The sequence below is a fragment of the Ranitomeya imitator genome, chromosome 3 (assembly GCF_032444005.1).
Source record: "Ranitomeya imitator isolate aRanImi1 chromosome 3, aRanImi1.pri, whole genome shotgun sequence".
Lineage (NCBI taxonomy): Eukaryota > Metazoa > Chordata > Amphibia > Anura > Dendrobatidae > Ranitomeya > Ranitomeya imitator.
In genome coordinates this window covers 32,438,135-32,453,079 of record NC_091284.1, presented here as the reverse complement: position 1 = coordinate 32,453,079, position 14,945 = coordinate 32,438,135, and the positions used below count along the sequence as shown (strand labels likewise).

The 14,945-nt window shown below is 47.2% G+C and overlaps 1 protein-coding gene and 1 long non-coding RNA gene across 3 annotated transcripts in view; one reads left to right on the top strand and one right to left on the bottom strand.

Moving 5' to 3' along the window:
* Positions 1-14,945, top strand: part of PCP4 (Purkinje cell protein 4) — a 102,410-nt gene that overhangs the window by 54,969 nt on the left and 32,496 nt on the right. The window contains exon 2 of one of the 2 annotated variants that reach the window (XM_069760718.1): positions 1,749-1,791. In XM_069760718.1, coding sequence (XP_069616819.1) covers positions 1,749-1,791 — 43 coding nt within the window. Of the gene's footprint in view, positions 1-1,748; positions 1,801-14,945 lie in introns of both variants that reach the window. The other variant, XM_069760717.1, reaches the window with a different exon arrangement.
* LOC138672589 (uncharacterized) overlaps positions 1,821-14,945 on the bottom strand; it is a 31,096-nt gene continuing 17,971 nt past the window's right edge. Inside the window, exons 2-3 of the long non-coding RNA XR_011319749.1 lie at positions 6,533-6,640; positions 1,821-2,891 (exon numbers count right to left, since the gene is read on the bottom strand). This is a non-coding gene — a long non-coding RNA (uncharacterized lncRNA). The remainder of the gene's footprint in view (positions 2,892-6,532; positions 6,641-14,945) is intronic.

Genomic DNA, 14,945 nt, shown 5'->3' with positions numbered 1-14,945 from the left:
TACAGATATCACTTACAGTAAGCAAACTAACAAATACAGACAGATACAGAGGGGTGAGGACCCTGCCCTTGCAGGCTTACATTCTACAGGATTATGGGGAAGGAGACAATAGGTTGAGGGTTGCAGGAGCTCCGGTGTTGGTGAGGCGGTAGCTTCGCTAGTGGTGAGGAGGCAGCGGGGTCAGTGCAGGCTGTAGGCTTTCCTGAAGAGATGGGTTTTCAGGTTCCGTCTGAAGGATCCGAATGTGGTGGATAATCGGAAGTGTTGGGGCAAAGAATTCCAGAGGATGGGGGATATTCAGGAGAAGTCTTGGAGGCGGTTGTTTGAGGAGCGAATAAGTGTGGAGGAGAAGGAGTCTAGGGAAGACCGTAGATTACGTGAGGGAAGATATCGGGAGATTAGTTCAGAGATATATGGAGGAGACAGGTTATGGATGGCTTTGTGGGTTAGTATTAGTAATTTGAACTGGATACGCTGAGGGAATGGGAGCCAGTGAAGAGATTTGCAGAGGGGGAAGCTGAGGAGTAGCGAGGAGAGAGATGATTTAATCGGGAAGCAGAGTTAAGGATGGACTCGAGAGGTGCAAGGGTGTTAGCAGGGAGGCCACAGAAAAGGATGTTGTAGTAGTTGAGACGGGAGATGATAAGGGCATTCACAAGCATTTTAGTAGATTGACGGTTGAGGAAAGGACGGATTCTGTAGATATTTTTGAGTTGGAGGCGACAGGAGGTGGAAAGAGCTTGGATGTGCGGTTTGAAGGACAGGGCAGAGTCAAGGGTTACTCCAAGGCAGCGGACTTCCAGTACAGGGGAGATCATGATGTCGTTAATTGCGATAGATAGGTCAGGTAAGGAACATCTATGAGATGGAGGAAAGATGATGAGTTCAGATTTGTCCACATTGAGTTTGAGGAAGCGAGAGGAGAAGAAGGAGGATATGGCTGATAGACACTCCGGGATTCTGGACAGCAGAGAGGTGACGTCTGGGCCAGAGAGGTAGATCTGAGTGTCATCAGCATAAAGTTGGTACTGGAATCCATGGGACATTATGAGTTGTCCGAGGCCAAGTGGAGATTGAGAAAAGTAGGGGTCCTATAACAGAGGCTTGGGGGACTCCAACAGAGAGAGGGTGGTATGAGGAGGTAGTCTGGGAGTGGGAGATGCTGAATGCGCGGTTGGAAAGGTATGAGGAGATCCAGGATAGGGCGAGGTCTTTGATGCCAAAGGAGGAGAGGATCTGTAGTAGGAGGCAGTGGTCAACTGTGTCGAAAGCAGAGGACAGGTCTAGAAGGAGGAGTACAGAGTATTGTCCGTTAGCTTTGGCTGTAAGTAGGTCATTAGTAATCTTGGTCAGGGCTGTCTCAGTTGAGTGATGGGGCGGAAACCAGATTGTAGTTTGTCAAAGAGCAAGTTAGATGAGAGGTGGGAGGAAAGTTCAGAAGTATGGAGTCCCAATGCTGGACTCTGAAGGTCTTCTGGACCTCTGTGGTGGGTTTCTAACAGGGTCACTTGCTGTAACTACTGGAAAAGTGCTGGTGGCACACATGGGTATACAGTATCGCTGCCATATTTCTTCACGAGACGGCCACATGGTAATTAAAAGAATGTTAAAATGGAGCCTAATTAAGTGTCTTTTAAACTTTTTGAACTATTTTCTTATATTGTGTCACTTTACTGCTTTACATTAACACTTTAGTTGCAGTTTGAATAATCAAAATATTTATTATTGTTCCTTTTTTCCGGATCTAGAGACAAAGTTCTGGAGCAACGAGTGTAAAAGACAAGAAATCAGGTGAAAATGGTAAGATTTTATGAATGATAGCTATGCCAACACCTAAAAAAATACCCCAAATGCTCGGGTTATTAAAAGGTAAAACTGAGCTTGTGCTGTCCCCATTATGTGAATGTAAACTTATGTAAACATTATGTAAACTTCTCTAAAAATGATCACGTAAATCCAGACATCAGATCCTGATGAAGGACAGATTAAAGTTGAAAATCTTTCCTGATATAAACCGTACAATTCCTTATCAATGGTGAAAGGGAACCAAGATCAACTTTATCACAAATCACTCAAAATGTCAAAGTAGAAAATCGAAATTATAGAGGCATCCAATATTTTATAAAACCAACCCATAATGTGATCAATAGTGTGTATGGCCACCATGTGCCTGTACACACCCCCGGCAATATCCAAACATGCTCCTGATGAGACGATGAATGGTTTCCTGGCCTTCTATTCCAAGACATGGATCAGGAAATAAGTGAGAACAGGGACAGTCTGTGGAGATACCTGGTACTGATACACAAGCTCCCAGAGTTTCTCAGGGAAACGTGAAGTCCGGTCAATAGCTTTATCATCCAGGAGCTGCGTACACACTCTGACCACATAAGGATGTCCTGTACCAGGAGGGACCCAGGGCCACTGCACGAGCGTCAGGTCTGATAATGGTTCTGAGCACACACGGCGATTAGGATACTATTGTCCACAATGTGGACATCTGCGTGACCTTCCAAGTATATGCTTTCCCAGGCCATCACCGACCTCCTGCCAAACCGGTCATGGTCGATGATGTCGCAGGCAACATTACATTCATCGCTTGTCTACAGACTCTCTCACATGTGTCTCATGTGCTCAGTGTGACCCTGCTTTCATCTGTGAAGAGGGTGGTGAACCAACGGTGGATCTGGTGATTCTGATGTTCTCTGGAAAATGCTGTTTCTGATTGTTTGGTCAGAATCGTGTACCCTTGAAGCCACTGGAGGTCCTATTGCCTCCTTGCACAAAGGAGAAGATACCGTCCCTCCTGCTGGTTTGTTGTTCTATGTCACTGTCCGGCTCTCCTCATGTAACCGTCGTGTCCTGGTATCTTCTCCATGCTCGAGACTGTGCTGGAAGACACAGAAAACCTTCTTGTGAGAGCACTTATGGATGTACCAACCTGAAGGAACTGGACTACTTGTATAACCTACATGGGCAGTAGGTAACGTCTGATGCTACCAGTAGTGACGAAGACAGTAGTAAACTGCAAAACTAGAGAAGACTCGGGAAGAATAAGCAGAAAAGTTGTCTACAGCTAACAGCTTGCCTTTTTGGTTTTGCCTTGCTGTTCCTTGGTCAAAAAGATTTGCAGGACCCTAGTTCAAGCGTAGTGCTGACAGTTATCGTCTGCCGTATCAGAACCTTGCATATGTACTGCTACCTGCCGGCATCCCAGGCCCCCTTTAATTAGTGGATAAGGCTTAACATCATCATTACGGTGTGATACAGGGGCAACGTGGATGACCAATGAGAACAGGAGCCAAGGATGCCAACGGGGTGGGAGGAGATTTGACTACCAAAGTGACCACGGACCTGGATCCTGCGAATCTTTTTGCTCAACTTTACTATTGATCAAAATTAAGATTGCCCGTGAAATTAACTGCGCAATCGTCTTCAATATACAGCGCCTCCATGCTCCGCTGACACCGCGCATTGTAAATAACGCCTGGATATAAAGGTCATATAGTAAAGGTGCAGCCCTTTAAGACCTGTATAATTGCTGAATAAGACAAGCTGCCAAGAGCAGGAGCACGCAGAGAAATGACCTGGCGCAGTGCCCGGGTAGCTGTTGCAGGAATCAATGCAAGACAAAGCTGCTGCTTGAGTAAGTAATCTCGCGGAGACGATAGTTAAATAATTATGAATTTGGCAGAGCTGAAGGAGCTACACCGGGAGCTACACCGCCACAGAGGAGGACGTGCGCTGAGAGCAAAGCACCGGCATGCTGCGCAGGATTAATATTCCTCCCATGGTGCTTTTCAATCGGCGCCTTTCCTAGAGATGAAAAGTTTTATTATCCCATTATGTAAACTTGAAAGCTAATATTTATGGCGGTCCGGGCGTCCGTGTACGATGCGACAGAATGGAGGCTCACTGTAAGCGTCTCAAGTGAAATATGTTCATTTTCCAAAAAAGATTTATTATCCAGCTGTCACTTGGAAGCAGTTTGTTTTTTTGTGGGCAGGTGGGGGTCCTAAATTTGTGATTTCATAAAGTGTGTATGTATATACTGTATATATATATATATATATATATATATATATATATATATATATATATATATATATGCCATATGGGGCATATATCATCATGTCATAGAGTAATATATAATTAGACCATATTGTGCATTTTTGGTTTGAATCTGACAAGAGATATCATCTGCTTGGAGTTGTATTCTCTCCCCATGCTTTTGTGGGTTTCGTACGTGTATTGCGGTTTCCTTCCACATTCCTAAAGTATACTATTCTTATGAAATTCACCAAAATGTTTGTGTGGCTAATATAGAAAAATTGGATTGTGAGTTCCATTGGTAGCAGAGGCTAATGTGAATGGTTTGGGGAACAAGGTGAAATATAGCAGTTATATATGCAGCATACACATAAAAACTGTTGTCATTCTGTGCATATACAACCAAAACCACCAACAGTACATGAATGTATCACCAGAACCATCATCAGTAATTGAATGCAGCACCAGTGCTACCATCAGTACGAACATGAATATAGCATCAAAACTGTAATCTGTACAGGAATACAGCACCAGAACCAGTCAGTACATGAATGTATCGCCAGAAAGACCATCAGTACTTGAATGCATCACCAGTACTATCATCAGCACATGAATATAGCATCAAAACTAATTAGTACATGAATACAGCACCAAAATCAATGTCAGTACATGAGTAAATTATCAGAACAATAATCTGTACATGAATACAGCACTAAAACCATCATCAATACATGAGCACAATATAAGAAACACCATCAGTGCATGAATACATCACCAGAAGCACCATCAGTAAATTAATACAGCACCAGAACCATCGGTGGCACATGAATATAGCATCAGAACCACCATCAGTAATGGAATACAGAAACTATAACCACCATCAATGCAGGAATACAACACCAGAACTGCCATCATTCTAGGAATAAATAATCAGAAACACCATCATGAGTACAGCATCAGAGCCAGCATCAATACATGAGTGCAGCACCAGAACTACCATCAGTATATAAATGCAGCACCAGAACCTCCATCAGTACAGGAATACAGCATCAGAACCACCATAACTTCAGGAACGGTATGAAAACCATCATAAGTTCATGAATTCAGAACCTGAACCATCATTGGTACATGAATACATATATGCATGCAGTACATACATAGCCATACTGTGCCTTCTTGACACGGAACCCCCTTTTTCTACCCCACCTCTTCATGTTGTCTCTGTTCCCTACAGTCCCTTTGTAAGGTTCAAGCAGGAACGCAGGATGCAGTGATGTACAGGAGGCAGAGCAAGGGTTAACAGGTTTAATAACGGGAATACTCCACGCAGGGAGGTAAAGGGTTAAACAGGGATTAACAGTATAAATAGCAAAAGGATAAGATGAGGCAAAGAGCAACGATTCAGATGACAGCAGTTCGGTAGCACTTGTATCAGGAAGTCCTTTAACTGTAACTCCTGCTGTGAACTCAATAGCGCCGGCAACAGCTGCTGCGGTGTATCTTCCAAGGAGGTCCTGTATGCAACAAAACCCCGTCTTCTGGTGACAGCGGTCGGTCTGCGGCACCTTCCGCTGCTCCTAGTCCACATACTACTGTGGCTGGAGGAGCATAGGTCACGGTACTATCTGAGCCCAATGTGACTCCACAACTATTCTTCACTGATGAAGTCAGGTCACAAGTGTCAGGGCAACTACTCGCTGCCAACGTCAGGGCGCAAGTGTCAGTTTCATATGCGGTCCCTCTTGGGCAGCACATGTGCGGTACTCACGGTCACGTAGTGTACGGCACCCGGTTCTCTGGCAGTCACTGGACACACACCGCACGTCCCGCTCTCCCTGGTCCCTGCTGTTGATGGTGGGCAATACTGGTCTGCGTGGCACTGGTGCTCCCGGCCGGAGCGCTCCTCTCTGTGGCTGCTGCAACACCCGGATTGGCTCTGCTCTGTGTATACGGCTCTGCATGGCTCTGCTCTGCATGGCTCTGCTCTGCATGACTCTGCTCCACACGGCTCTGCTCTGCAGCGGTCTTTCTCTCCAGGGTGCTGCTGGACACACTACTCCCCTCAAAGCAGCAGTCCCCGTCCTTCAGGCCTGCTGTAGCTCGACCTGGTGCAGCCCCGGCACTCTCTGTTTGGGGAAGCAGAGCACGCTGCTCACTTCTCTGCGCTGGCGCCACACTGACTTGTTTTGCACGCTTTTTCCTCTTATTCCTTCGCTGCTGTGTGTGCTTTTCTGGCTCTCCCCGCATCCCTTGGTACGGAGGAAGGTCCGGCTCACTCAGGCTGCAGGGGAAGGTCCGCCTCCTTCAAGCTTTCCCCCGGGAACAGTGGATGCAGCCTCTCAAATTCCAGACCCGGCACACAGATACCTGCTGTCTCTTCGTCCCCCCTACACTTTCACAATATTCCTCTCTCTGTATACTGTACACCCACAGCCTACAATAATACTCCCTTGCATCTTCCAATCCAATATAGAGTGCTTACCATAGCCGACGCCTTCGCTGCCTTTGCGGCGTTGAAGCGATGTCATCGACGTGATGAGGCGTCCTCCTGATTAGTGCTCCTCTGCACACCCAATGCCAAGGCTCATGTCTGCAATTACACTTAGAAATATCAAAAAGACCGTCCCACACCTCCAAACAGAACAAGACAAGTGTGAACAGGTGCAAGCTGAGACCACCAAGTCATTGCACTCTGAAATGTTATAATATGCAAACAATGAATATATGAAACTGGATCTGCATTACTGCTATAGAGAATAAGTTAAAAATGACAGTACTTGGTGAACAAATTTATCAATTCGTCAGAGCCCAACAGCCAGTGACAAGGCGAAACCCTAATACTTACATCTTAAAGACGCGAATACAATGGAATGTAGAAACCGAGAACTGGATCTGCACCCTGTGGGCTACTGGTTTGCTAAACAGACTGTCATTGTAACTACCGATTAGGGCGAAACGGTGAGAACTGACTGAATCGAAGCTCTGCCCGCATGCCTTCAAGCCTCAGGGCATCACTCACTCTTTCTGGCCTCTCATGGGTTTGACATTTCCACCTCCGAGACTCTTGCCAGATTTCATCTTTCTTTGGGTGTTTCGCTTATCCCGTTCTCAGGTCTCTCGCTTCTCTACAGCAGATAACACCTTTTTTTCTCCCCTGCATGCGCTCTCTTTTCTGCAGGAATCTCTATTCTACGCCCTGCAGGCTCTCACTCAACAAGGGCGGCAAATCTTTCTCAACTACTGGCCCACCAGGGACCATAACATCTCCTACCCATAGTGTAACCTGGAGAGATGGACAGTCCTTAGGAATGTTCTCATAATTCAAGAGCTATTTCTGGTATTTTAGCTCCTTCCTGCTCCACATAACCTCTGAAACTGACCCCGACTGATGGGAAACAGAGGCCTTTACCCCCTCTGACAAGTTGGGTGCATTCAGATCCTGTCCCTCGCCCGTCCGGTTACATGAAAAGCTCAGCGCCGGTAACTGGTTGCTCACTAGTTTTACGGGAAACTCAAACCTCACCGCTAATGGGGTAGTCCTGTAGATGTTCCCAGAGCACCCATCTGGGAATACTCTCTGGAGCCACAAGGGAGCGACACCCATGACAACCTTCCAAATATTTTTCCAAAGAGTTTCACGCACAGCACTAAATGCGGAGATTTGACTTCACATAATTGTAAAAAAATTAAGTTATTTTGCAATCTTCTTTATGTTTCCTACTTGTTTGGGTTGGAGTTACTTAAAACAAGTCTGTGCAGAATTGAGGGGCAGTCTGCTGTATTGTAGACATTTTCTTGTGACCATTGCATCACCTGTAATGATATACTGTAGTTCTCATGCTGTGGTCGAGCAGAGACAGAAAGACAAGAGTTTGCTAAGCAGAATACTAAATATTTTGGGGGAGAGCTGCAAGCCGAGGAATAAATGAAGCTTCTGCAGTTACTGTAGTGGAGTGTGGACTGGGAGCAAATTAGGATTCGTCTGTCGCCTGTGAATGTTTGCAGTTTCCCGAAGAAATCTAAGCTACACGCTCGCCTAAATATGTAGCAGAACCCAACAGGCGGCGGAGAAGTCCCACAGGCTATTGATTCTTCGTGCTCTCAGACACACAGTACATTGCGGAACAGCGCGAGCGTGCAGGTAATGAGGAGCGGCTGAGAAGGTCACACCACTGCTTTTACATCGCGCTCTACATCTTTCTTCAAGAGTCTTATTGATTGGTTTTATAATTCCTTCTATTTAACTCCAGATTCCACCCTGTAATATTTATAACACAGGCGGATAACTGAGTACAAGGTGAAATTTAACGTTTTTTTTCCGTGGGTAGATGAAACACTTGTTCTCACCGAATCTGAAACAACATTATTACTTCAACATTTTCATCCTTAGGGAAAGTAAAAAGTTCACCAGTGTGTACAGAATGGATTCATATAAAAGATAGTCACAGACATTACATTATTGATCCCGAGTTACATCCTGTATTCTACCCCAGAGCTGCACTCACTATTCTGCTGGTGCAGTCACTGTGTACATACATTACATTACTGATCCTGAGTTACATCCTGTATTATACCCCAGAGCTGCACTCACTATTCTGCTGGTGCAGTCACTGTGTACATACATTACATTACTGATCCTGAGTTACATCCTGTATTATACGCCAGAGCTGCACTCATTATTCTGCTGGTACAGTCACTGTGTACATACAATACATTACTGATCCTGAGTTACATCCTGTATTATACTCCAGAGCTGCACTCACTATTCTGCTGGTGCAGTCACTGTGTACATGGATCGCCCCCAGACACAGGGCCACGAGTTCTCGGTACCGGGCCTCTCTGATTCGGTTCTGAGGCTGTCACGGTGGCTGGACCCGGTCCGTGACCCTGCTAAGGGGCGTCCAATAAAAGGTGATAGGAGTCTGTCAGGAGTTCGTGACGCCACCTGTGGTAATCGGTCAGGATGACCGACGCTGCTGTGGGGTCCGCTGGGGTGATGGAATGGCAGCTAGATGGTATACCTTCCCACAGGTGAAGTATGTCCCCAGGGCTTCCCAGTGATGTAGATGGTGATGGTGTGAGATGCAGTCAATAACGAGGACACAGGGTTGCAGTCTCTTTACCTCTTTACTGAAGACTTCAGGATCTTCAATCCAGAGCACGATTAACAGGGCTTTCTGAGACCGGCCGGTCCGATGGGCACATCCAGATTTCCCTTTGCAGGTGGAAATCAGTGCCTACCACTAGCACCTGTGTGTTGTAGTGCTACCCTGCTGAGCATTCGGAATAGTCCTCACAACTGCTGTTCTCGTTCGTTCGTACTTTCTAGTTCTCTTTATTTCTCTCTCGTTAGTTCCAGATGTTACTAGTTTCTCGTCCCCCAGGTATGTTATGGCTAGGACGCACCCGTATGACGGGAAGGCTCGGAGCTCTTCCGGGACCCTAGAGACGCCCCTCTCCACGCATTGCCCCCTATGTCTTCGTAGGAAATTTAAGCTAGACAGCCAACCTATAATTAACTGTCCTGCGGAGTTCGAAGTAAGGCCTAGAGTCAGTTACTCCCGCGGTGTTCCGGCCACTGGCTACGCGCCTCAGTAGGATGTTGCCTCGGTCTCACGGCACGACTCCTACTGGCTCTCCTTTGTGCTTGATCTCGTTTCTCACTGTTCCACAATATCCTTCCCTTCGTGTTACTTTCTTAGGATACCGCCGTGGGGTGTGCAGGCGCAGTTCCGTAACGTTCTGCTCTGTTCGCTAGGCACCTGCCAGGTTCCCACGCCTGACAGGGACCCCCCTGTGTCTTCTCCCTGCAACACCCCCTGCCACGGGATGTTGCCTGAATCCAACCCAGTCAGCTTCTGACTAACTTCCTATCCATCCCCTAGTTTTACCAGTGTGAGGAGTGGCCCAATAAATAAAGCCTTTTTCTCCCCCTAGTGGCCGGAGTGTGAAGTATAATGTGTGCTGGTGATACCTGGTCAGTAGAATTCCTTCAGTGCCATCAGACGTACCATCACTCCCCTTAGCGGTAGAGTGTCATACTGCAATGACCAGATATCTGGGGCGCTGCACTCCCCCCGGTTAAATCCAGTACTCCTGGACTGGGAAGAAGAACAACAATACATTTCAGCAAAAGACATACAAAATTTTGAAATGCTTAAAACAAGTAAAGAGAACAATGCTTCCCTTTATGGGAGGTGAGGACACGTGAACGTTACAAACAAAACAAGGTTAAATATTTTTAAATAACATCCTATTCTTTATACTATAAATAACTCTCATTACCCAGCCGGGTATTCTACTAAGTGCAAATTCCGAACAATAATTTAACTTTTCCTTTAAGGGCGTATAAGCTGAACCCACTAAAGGCCTACTATAAAATACTATAAAATAACTCAACTTTTCTTTCTTTTCTAGCTTCACCAATGCAGGACCGCCTAGCTCCTGGGTCGGGCCTACTGTCATTGTCTCTCTTTCAACAACCAACTGTCATTCTACGGTTCTCAGGAGGACTCTCTCTCTCTAACCCCTATGGGTTCACTTTCAATCTTTCCTGCCCTCAATCTCTATTAACATTATCAAACTTTTCTAAATCTCAACATTATCAACTTTTCAACCTTTCTTAAGGCAACATGTGAACATTCCCTTTAAGAGGGAGCCGAGTCTCTAGGAGGTAGGGCAGATTCTATCTGTCTGCAAGTCCAATGAAAGCAAGACCTTCTGCGTCATGTCCAAAAGCATTATCTTCGCAAAGTCTTCTTTCTTTTGTAAAACCAGTAGGGAGCACCTTTAAGAAGGTGCAAACTATGTACAAAACAGTTTTGGAATCATTCACTGTTCATGATCCGGCAGTCTTTGGAAACAATGATAAACTTGTGCAAAAAGAAATGCAAAACAATAGGGATCTCGGGTAAACGAAGGGACCCCTTTAGGAAATAACCCTAGACGAGTTTAGCAGCAAACGAGTAGGATAAAGAGTTAACTATTTACATCTTTTTTGTTTCTTCGAGGTTTATTGCTGCGACGGTTGCGGTCTTACCTCGCAGACCACCCCTGTCGGCCGAGAACGGGTGGGACCCACAATGACACGCGGGGCCTGGTCTGTCTGGTGGTCCGCAGCAGGGGCTTCACCCTCTGGAACCTCAGCTGCAACCTGAAGGACTGCGCATCGCTGGACACCCCTGGCCACCCAGCCGGTCTCCCTCTGCCATCGGGTGTAGGTCACAGCATCCCCAGGTTTCAGGTCACGATCTTCATCGACTGTTCCGTAACAGGGCTCCACCTCGCTCTGGGTGACACAGATCTGCAAGGGCTCTCCAGTCTCCTGGATGACACCCCTCTCTTCCTTGGGGTTATAGAAGACCACCACCCCCGACTGTGATGGTGGGACCATGGTGGGACGCCACCAGGCGTCGCTGGTGTTCCGTCACCGGCAGGATCCTCAGGTCCGGCTCCTGCTGGGCGCGATTCCCTAGTCGGGTGCGGGGATCTGACGCGGCCGGAGTGGGTAGAGGAGGGGACACGGGGGAGAGACGGATCTCCGTCGGGTGGCCCAACCGGGAACTCACCCGAGCGCGGGCCTCCAGGCAGCGCGCCAGCCGCCGAGCTTCAGCGGCGGCCACCCAGCCATCAGGCATCTGTCCGCCGGGTTTTCCCTCAGGCAGCTCTGCAACGGTCAATCTCTGCAGCGGCGGTGACTCCGGAGTCGCTGCAGGTGATGCAGGCCTGCGCCTGGCCGGGTCGTCTCCATGTGGTGGCCTGGAAGTCGCCATCTTTGTCCCCTCCTCTGGATCATCTTCCCGCTCTCTCCTTCGTGGGCGGTTTCGCTTCCTTTGTCTCCGCCCACCATTGAGGATCAGGAGGGGGATCTCAGCCGCTGACAGACACGTCCTCAGGGTGCAGAAATATTTAGATTGGGCGGTCATTGTCGTTCGCGCTCTGCAGCCCTTTCACGCCCACTTTCACACCCTTCTTCTTCTCCTGCGCTCCTCGTGGCGCTGTAATGGCGGCGGTTTTGGCGGGAATCTTGCGGCAATCGGCAATACACAGTCCTTGCAATAAATCACAGTTCATGCACAATTCAATCACAGTTCCAAGGCACACATGACCTGATCCTTCAGACTTAAGTACAAAGTTATAGAAAAAAAAACACACTCCTCACCTCTCCTCGTGCCCGCGCTGCTCCCTTCTCCTGTCTCAGCGGCTGCACTGCCTGGCACACAGTGAGTGCGGGATGACGTCATCACGCACCAGCAGTGTCAGAGGCAGAGCGGGGAATGATGGGAGAGGGAGCGGCATCTGACGCTCTCTCCTCCATCGTTGCTTTGAACTGTACCGGCAGACGCCGGTATAGTTCAATGCGGCATCGGGGGGTCGGCGCTGTTGGCAGGCAGGCCCCCCTGCCTCACAGGGGCCCCATAGCAGCGTGATGTGCTGCTAGCTGGGGGAGCGGGGGCCCTAGGCAGCTGCCAGCCCTGCCTGCAGGGGCCCCCCCGGAGCCTCCGGGCCCCAGTGCAGCTGCATCGGTTGAACCGGCGGTATGTCCGCCCATGAATATTTGATAAGGATTGCATTAATGTGCAGAGTTGGCCATTTACATTGGACTATGTTGGGGCAGCCAATGAGTAATATTATTGGGGGCCCAGATCGGCCTCTGATCCCTTCATTGACTGGTTGTCAGGTCCAGTTTCTCGGGTCTCCTTTTCTCCCTTGCTTCGCTCGCCTGTCTCTCTGGTCGCACTGATCTGCCGCTGACAGGAGGAGACGTGTTTCCTGTAATCCATCAGAGATGTTTTTATGTTTCCATGCAAATCTATTCAGATAGCAATGAAAAGCTGAACTAAGACTGAGCGCTGGGAGTGGAGAATTTGGTTAAAGGAGCAGAACAGTTTCCATAAAATATCAAAGGTGTTCATCTTAGCAGGAATGTAGCCATAATATGGCGGTATTATGTTATCTGGCCACACATTGGAGGGCAGGTCTATTATTTGGGCAGTAATATCTGGGTGTTTTTGGTGGTATAGCTCTAAATAAAAAATGTTATTTGAGCACTGGATTGTTTAGTGTGGAAAAAATTGTAGCGAAACCTCAGCTGTTAGAAGACTAAAAGCAAACCTGTGAGAGCAGTTTAGCAACAGGAAAGTTGAAGAACAGTCTGTAAAGAATGTGACCATCTGTGCAACCATTTTTCTGATTGCTAAAGTCCATTTAAAATAATAATGAAACAAATTTAAAGGGTTGTTTATTAAAAATGGCATGCCGTTTTAGGTATGCAGCTACTATGCAGAGCTATGATTTTGTCCAAATTATAGACTACAAATAAATCAAGTGTTCGTCCTGTAATTACGGTATATGTTATTCCTTCCTCTTTGCTAATCTGCACATAGTTGAAGAGGAGGAGGTAAAATCACTGCGGAATCAGACTGCATAGCTCTGCATAGGAGCTGTGTACAGAAAGTAAGAAAATGTAAAATAAAAAAATGCTTGGATCTTAGATTTTACTTTAGATGCGCTGGTGGCAATAGAAAGCTCATTTTTCAGATTTGTCTGACTTGATAAAGGATAAAATTCTGGCTGCTTGAAGTCACCACTAGGGGGAGCTCACTGTATATGGATTTATACAGCTTGTATTGCACTATATGGGAACTGTATCTGTATGCCCTGAGCTCCCCCTAGTGGTGGGGGGCAGTACTATTATTTAGATTTTATATAGCACCATATAATTATTGCAGTTAGTTGGTCACTATATATTGGTATTACTTCAGCACTATATGGTGGTTTATGTACAGGATATTGTTTTTATTATGTATGCTGGTATTGTTATTTAGGCTACTAGCTGCGGGTAGCTGTTGTCAAAGTGTCATGGGAATAAGTTCAGTTATGACAGTGGTCCTCTAGTTGCCCCCTAGCAGGTGAGTTCCCTGCCTTTGGATGTATAGTTTCTGACATACCATCAGTGACTGATTGATAGGAGTCTAACCAGTTACCCCCATCTCATAGGAGCGGCAGTGGCAGGAACAGGCCCTAAAGGCCATATTCGTGATCCCTTTAATGAAGTTGTCTGCCCTCCTTTTAACTTTACCTACTTTTTGAAACCTCATCAACTCTTCTTCCTAATGTTCTATAAGTGGGGGGGAGAATAAAAAGTTGGAAATTATGGTAAAAATATGGTGTGTGACAGAATCTGTATCTCTACTGGTGCAAATCATAATAATAAACTCCCTCCATTATGCTGTCACGCTGGTAGATTGTGGACCCACTGCGCCATGGGCCGGGCTTACCCTGGAACAGTGTGGCTATGCGGCTACTGGTTTTCATTAGAGCCCCTGATGATGGAGTTTGGCTGGAACTTCAGGTAGCCGCCAGACAGGGCCGGCTCCAGGTTTTTGAGGGCCCCGGGCGAAAGAGTCTCAGTGGGCCCCCCCTTTAACACATACCCCGATTCATGATCGCATATAAACACAGCCATGTAGTATATAACACTGCCCACGTAGTATATAGCAGCCCACGTAGCATATAGCAGCCCACGTAGCATATAGCAGCCCATGTAGTATATAGCACAGCCCACGTAGTATATAGCAGCGCAGCCCACGTAGTATATAGCAGCCCACATAGTATATAGCAGCGCAGCCCACGTAGTATATAGCAGCGCAGCCCACGTAGTATATAGCAGCGCAGCCCACGTAGTATATAGCAGCGCTACTCACTCAGGCACTGGTAGGACTAGGAGCTTCTCCTAAATCTGCCTCATAACTTCAGCAGCATGGCAGCCAGCCAGGGGCGGAGATCAGAGCAGAGAACGTGCTCTCTCCGCCCACAAACAATGTCACACTGGCTGCCTTCTCTTAACCCCTATGTGCCTGCCTGGCTGCACTCACTGAGTGAGAAGATGCTTG